This window comes from Musa acuminata, chromosome BXJ2-9, assembly GCF_036884655.1.
Source record: "Musa acuminata AAA Group cultivar baxijiao chromosome BXJ2-9, Cavendish_Baxijiao_AAA, whole genome shotgun sequence".
Taxonomy (NCBI): Eukaryota; Viridiplantae; Streptophyta; class Magnoliopsida; order Zingiberales; family Musaceae; genus Musa; species Musa acuminata.
Window position 1 is genome coordinate 7,319,220 of NC_088346.1, and position 7,158 is coordinate 7,326,377.

General features: G+C 43.7%; 1 protein-coding gene across 1 annotated transcript; it reads left to right on the forward strand.

Annotated features, from left to right (window-relative positions):
• Nucleotides 1-220: 220 nt before the first annotated feature.
• Nucleotides 221-1,102, forward strand: LOC108951238 (horcolin). Its single transcript, XM_065127527.1, has 3 exons — nt 221-373; nt 465-653; nt 721-1,102. The coding sequence occupies exons 1-3, from the start codon at nt 371-373 to the stop codon at nt 952-954; spliced, it is 426 nt and encodes a 141-aa protein (XP_064983599.1). The 5' UTR covers nt 221-370; the 3' UTR covers nt 955-1,102.
• Nucleotides 1,103-7,158: the final 6,056 nt, after the last annotated feature.

Here is a 7,158-nt window from a genome sequence, read left to right on the forward strand (position 1 = left end):
TGCACCATCAAACCAAAAAAAAAGGGGCATATCTCTCCAACGTAGACGAAGTATTGAACTCTCATGTCTCCCCAACACGTTTCCATGTGTCGACCGCCACGCCATATCCTTATCCGCTCCTCTTTAATTATTGACCACACCACCATCCGTGATCGTCGCCGGTCACCTCTTCGTCGTCGAGATGCTCTACACGACCCTCATCACGTGATACACGCTTTCCACGAGGAAGCCACGGACGAGGGGTTGGGCGGTAAACCTCCACTCCACCCCGACGTCAGAGCAATGGCGATCCGCTATAAGTAGGCTCCCTCCCTCTTCCCCAACATCATCTTCTGCAGAAGAAAGGGAGGAGTTTGGTGCACACAACACGATGGTGAGAGGCTCTCTATACACACATAGTTTTCTGTCTGTGGAACAGTTTGGTTACCTCCGTGCGTCGTGTGTTGACGTCGATGGTGATGCAGAACGGAGCGATCAAGGTGGGAGCATGGGGAGGGAACGGAGGGTCGGCCTTCGACATGGGACCTGCTTATCGTATCATCAGCGTCAAGATTTTTTCCGGAGACGTGGTCGACGCCATGGACATCACCTTCACCTACTACGGGAAGACGGAGACCCGACACTTCGGTGGCAGCGGTGGTACTCCCCACGAGGTTTGCATCACTACCAATCTCAAAGCTCATACCTGACTGCAGACTAATGGCTTCTACTTGGATGCAGATTGTTCTGCAGGAGGGCGAGTATCTGGTGGGAATGGCGGGAGAAGTTGCTAACTACCATGGATTGGTGGTGGTGGGGAAGCTTGGCTTCAGCACCAACAAGAAAGCCTACGGACCATTCGGCAACGCGGGAGGGACTCCCTTCTCCCTTCCTATATCAGCAGGCAAGATCTCGGGCTTCTTCGGCCGCGACGGCCAGTTTCTCGACGCCATTGGGGTCTACTTGGCGCCATAATTGGACACTGCAATAAATCACAAGAGTTGCTATGTGCTACTTTGGGTGATGAGATGAACAATGTCTGCAATAAATGGATTGGTGTTTACCATCCCCAGCTGTTGTCGGATGTTGCTTGGAATAATAATGATATGGTGTGTTACTATCAGAGCAATTGCATCACTGATTGGTTTGAGATTTCAGCCTTTAGGATCGCATAAATAAATAAACGAAAATAAATTAATTTGATGTAGATGGTGATTGGAGTAATATTTTTTAGAGTAGTGTTTTTTGGTTGGTTCTTCGGTTGACTTGATATTGGTGTTATATGAACACTCATTTATAAAGAATTTTTAACGTAATTGACTACGCTTAGGCCCTTTATTGTGTGATTATTTGGAAAATTAAATTTTATATTTTATATTATCTATCTAATGTTTATCGTAATATTTATTTTTGAGATCTCGAGTTTAATATTTTTATTAATCTGTTTTCTCTTTTGTATATCTTTTGGGGACCTGATGAGATTATGGGGAGACTAACCTTTCTCGAATGAACACACAAGAGTGCAGCATAATTTACATAAAACCAACTAAATCCACGAGTCTCTAATTACTTGTATAACCATCAACTTGGAAAAAAAAAAAAAAAGATCGATTGATACATCGATACAAATGAGATAAGAATATGTCTGTGATAGTTGATAGTAAACGGTAAGGGATCCTTGACTCTAAAAAGATAACCCATTCGATCAAATAATTATTTAATATTTACATTAAAAAAGAGTTTTGATCTTTCACTACAAGTTCTTCGTTACATCAAAAGTACTAGAAAATTAGGATCCCACTACAAAATCAGCATCGTTTCATACAGTTTGTAGGCAAAGATCCAAATATCGTACAAGCAGATAAACATAAAGATATTGAGATTGTGTTTTGGGGTCCGACATGCAATAACTCATAATTGATTTCACAATAGCAAGTTATGGTTCACATCAAGGAGGAAACGGACATTCTATCATTTTCATCTAGAATGGAGGAATCACAACAGGAAATGTCAAGTCATGAAAAATATAGTAGAAAATATTTTCTTTGGAGTCAATTGGAGATTCAGGAAGACTGATGCAAGATTTCGAGTCTAAATAGCACTCGTTGGAGTGTCCCTTCCAAAAGAAGATTTAAAACAATTAGAAGATTATTTCTATTATAGAATGGAAATATCGTGGAGCTAAGTCGTACATCAAATTTGTGTGCTCATCAAATTTGTGTGCTCATCGTCCTAGTGTCGATAGAGGATTATTCACTCTCGGTGTTCTGAGAGGAATATCTTATGTGTTCTTGCTTAAACAAATCCCTAGTCAAGATCATTTAGATTAAAAGAGAAAAAATTCTTTGGAAAATTAGAAACCATATGAGCCTAACAACACCATACATAGTATACGGTCTTTAGAAAATTAGATGGATAAGAGATTATAGATATATGGTAACTAAGGACAAATATGTCCAAAGGATTGTATTCCCCTGTATTATTTGGGGACTGCGACATATTGGCATAGTACGTTTGTAGTCGATAAATCGAGTGAATTATTATGGAAATAATAATTCACTGAGCTAGAATGAGTTCTAATAGGTATGACTCATGTCTAGTTTAATATTGAGCTTAGAGGGTCACACACATATGGTATGTGTTACAACGAGTAGAGATTCAGATAAGAGATATTTGCCCTATATCCTATTGGATATCCAATAAGCTCCTGAATGATTGGATCTTGTGGATAAGATCCAATAAGAGTCAATGAGAGATTAGTGGATAGAGATCTTGTTGAAAAATTTAGGGTGACATAACATGCATAGCGAAAGAATAGAAAATAAAATCCTAGAATTTTATATGGAAAATAAGGTTTCATCATCGTGCAAAGATTGGTTCGCAAAAACCCGCGAAACTGAAAACTGCACATATAAGAAAGATGTGTTACCTAAAGAGATTGTATATTTCTAAAAACTTACAGATCTGTGGGAGAGAATGAAAGAGGTTAACTATCGTCCTCTCTGGCGATGATCCACATGACAGGGGTTGCCAAAACGCTCAACAAATCGTTGCCCAAATCTCTTCCTCGCGTGCACCATGTAATCAATAAGTGGTTGCCCCTTCTTGTTGTACACACGCTCCAAATAGGGGCTATAGTATGAGGAGGAGAGAGAGAGAAGAGAATAAGAGGTGACGGCTAAAAAGAACCCAACCCATGGCTCTTTGGTTCCCTCATATTTATAGAGGTCCATTGTCAACTTAACTCTTATGGATCTTATCATATTGGGTACTAGATCTTCATCCAACTACTCAAACCTCTTAGATTAGTGGGTCACTACCCAATAATCTCTTATTGGCTCTAATTAGATCTCATACATAAGATCCAATAATTCAGGGGCTTAAGGGATATCCAATAAAATAGAGACTCCCGAGGATATCTCATAACCGAACCTATACTCGTCTCAATGCCTACCATATGTGTGTAACCCTTTAGGCCCAATATCGAGTTAGCCGTGAGTCATACCTATCAGAACTCCTTCTGGCTTAGTGAATAATTCACTCGACTCATCGACTACATATATATTAGGTCACTACCTCACAGCCCTCAGATGATACAGGAGAATCTAATCCTTTGGATTTATTTGTCTTCAGTTACCGTATATCTATAGTCCCTCAACTATTTAATACCTCAAAGACTGTATACTAGGTATGGTACTATCATGCTCATACAGTTTCTACTAGAGTCTCACTCTAATCGGATTCTCCCTGAGAACTCTTTTTTTCTTAATTCGAATGACCCTGGCCAAGGAATTGTATGAGCAAGAATACATAGGATATTCCTCTAATGACAATAAGAGTAGATGATCCTCTATCGATACTTAATAACCCTCGTAAGGTTGACTATCACTCTTAAGAACCAGTTATACAAGATCTGAAACTTCTAGACCTATAAGTCTGGTATCAAAGATTAAGTACTCATTACAAGACATCTTTGATGTCTCAATTTTAAGGACTAGATGCACCATTAGGACGATAAAATTACTGTTTAACAATAAGACATCATTAACTATCCAGCATTCTATAAGCAGATCAATCAGTGAATTCATTATCTAATGAGCACCTACATTGTATCCTAGTATCCCCATACGAGCAACTATGAGACCAGTTGTCTCCATCATATGGACGAGTATATAGTACACTAGTCTATCCGGTTATCTCTATGCCCCTCTTAAGTAACCTATGACCAGGATTATTAAGGTTTGTGTTTAAAAGTGAATTCGTCTCATTATCGTGATCTTATCATGATTTCTATTGTACAAATACATGGACATCATAATATATTCATATAATAAATAATATAATAAGTAAAAAGAGTGTGTGTGTCATGTCACACGTACCATCACTCACGTGATTGGCTTGCAGGGCACCTATGACTAGTAGATCCATTAATCTAAGAGGCTTGGGTAGTTGGATAGAGATCCAGTACCCAATATGACAAGATTCATTAGGGTTAAGTTGATTTGGGACCTCTATAAATATGAGAGATCTAAAGGGTCATATGCTAAGCTTTACTAGTTGTCACCTTATATTCTTCTCTCCCCTTCTCCTTAGCTAGTAGGTGTGGAGATTTGAGCAACGATTCGAGGAGCGTCTTCGTAGCCTGTGGGTATGCTCTGTTCGGGTAGGCCTCTCGGGTTCATTGTCTGCTCTCGGGCTTCTTCCGTCCCGAGTTGCTCCCTGCTTGGCCTTTGCTATGTCGGGTCGGTTGGGGGAGTTGCGAGTTACACAATCTGTGGCATGAGCGGGACGATTGTTTGCATTATTCCCATCAAAGCCTGTACTTGCTTGGCCAGGCCGAGGAACGCCTTGGGTGTAACAACCATGGGTCTTATTGTGTGTCCGGGGGGAGAAAACCTCGGGTCGTTGAACAGGCGCTAGTAGCGATCTATCGTCGAGGCCGGGATCCCCCCGTCTCTATGGACGGGGAGGGGCTCATCTCCGAGCTTGGTGGAAGGGCGATCGACCGGTGGTTCTCCCTCAGGGAGAGCTCTTGCGAGATTCTCCTGCGACATGGCCCTCCTTCTAGGGCTAAAAATGCTGGTGAACTAATGCGTTGTGGCTAATGAGTCAGCACGGCCTGGTCCACGGGTCAATGTCGGGAGTCTTTGGACGACTGAGCTGGTTGCCGAGGTCGGTTGAGCCCTCAAGATGGGGTGTTGGCGTCGGAATGTTGATTGGCATCTCTTGGTCGGGACGATCGCTCCTCGGGGTGTCCGCTCTCCTGGACAAAAGGCCCTGGGTGATGCGGGGATGTCAGTGCCACCTGGGAAGAGACTCCGCTCGATCGGGATGGTCGCGCCTCGTGGGTGGCTGCTGCTAGTTATAGGTGCCCAGCAAGCCAATCACATGAGTGATGGCACGTGTGACTTGATACAGAATCTTTTGCTTATTATATTTTGGCGTATATCACTTTATAACCATTGCATAAATGCATACATATATTGTGATGTCCTTGGATTTGTGCAATGGGAATCGGATCGTGATGAGATCACGATAGTGAGATCGATTCACCTTTAAACACATATCCTAAATAATCCCGGTCATAGGATACTCGAGAGGGATATCGTGATAACCGGACAGACTGGTGTGTTGTATACCCGTCCATATGATGGATGCAGCTGGTCTCATAGCTGCTTGTGTAGGGACACTAGGGATACAATACAGGTGCTCATTGGAGAATGAGTTCACTGATTGATCCGCTTACGGAATGCTGGATGGTTGATGATGCCTTATTGTCAGACAGCGATTCCATAATCCTAGTGGTGTATCTGGTCCTTAGACTTGAGACACCAAGGATGTCCTGTATGAGTGCTCCACTCTTTGATACCAGACTTATAGGTTTGGCTGTCCCAGATCTAGTACAGCTGGTCATTGGGAGTGGTAGTCGACCTTACGAGGGCTATTGAGTGTCGATAGAGGATCATCCACTCTCGGCGTCATGAGAGGAATATCCCATGTGTTCTTGCTCAGACAAATCCCTGGCCAGGGTCATTCGGGTTGAGGGAGAAAGAGTTCTCCGGGAGAATCCGGTTAGAGCGAGACTCGAGTAGAAACCGTATGGGTCTAACAACACCATGCTCGATATACGGTCTCTGGGATATTAGATGGATGAGGGACTACAGGTACACGGTAACTGAGGACAGATAGGTCCAATGGATTGGATTCCCCTGTATCGTCTGAGGACTACGGCGTAGTGGCCTAGTACGTCCGTAGTCGATGAGTCGAGTGAATTATTACAAAGATAATAATTCACTGAGTTAGAAGGAGTTCTGACAGGTATGACTCACGACCAGCTCGATATTGGGCCTAGAGGGTCACACACATATGGTAGGCATTGCGATGAGTAGAGGTTTGGATATGAGATATCCGATGGAGTCCTTGTCTTATTAGATGCAGATCCAATACCCACTAGGGGAGGACCCATTAGGGTTTGACAGGGGACCTCTATAAATAGGAGGAATTCAGAGCCCCATAGGCTAGAGAGCTCTTGCTTGCCTTTCCTATTCTCCTCTCCCTCTCCACCTCAAAATAGGCTTGGAGTTTTGAGGAGCGTTGTCACAACCCTGCTGTGTGGATCACCACCAGAGAGGAGGACGCTTGACCTCCTTCACCCTCTCCTAAGGATCTGCGAGGAAATATGGATATACGATCTCCCTAGGTAACATAATCTACTCTATACGCAGTTTCATGTTTCGCGGATTTTTGCGTAACAATCTTCGCACGACGACGAACATCTCTTTGGGAATCGGGGATTTTGTTTTCTTGATCTTCCGTTGCGCATGTGATGTCTCCCCCTAAGATTTTCCAATAGTGGTATCAGAGCCAGGTTGTTCGTGCGAATGATTGGTTTTGAACTGCGTGTGTTGTGTTTAGGAAGAATTTTGATGTCAAAATTGTTGACACAAAAACAAGGAAGGGCAGCAACAGTTGCTACCCTCGATCTGCGTGCGTGCAACGCAGCCGAAGGCGGGTTGCACAGGGGCTACGTCTGCTGCAGCCGGTCGGCGGCCTGCTTGCAGCAGGCTTGCTGCCGGCGGGGCTGGCAGCCAACGGGCAGAGGCGCCGCAGGGCAACGGCGCCTGCCACCGCTGCTCCCGCGGGCAAAACCCCCCCACAGGGGCGGTCGCCGGCGGGACA

Coding starts and splice junctions, on each gene's coding strand:
- LOC108951238 (XM_065127527.1), top strand. Junction 654..720: donor GCGGTGGTACTCCCCACGAG/GTTTGCATCACT, acceptor ACTTGGATGCAG/ATTGTTCTGCAGGAGGGCGA.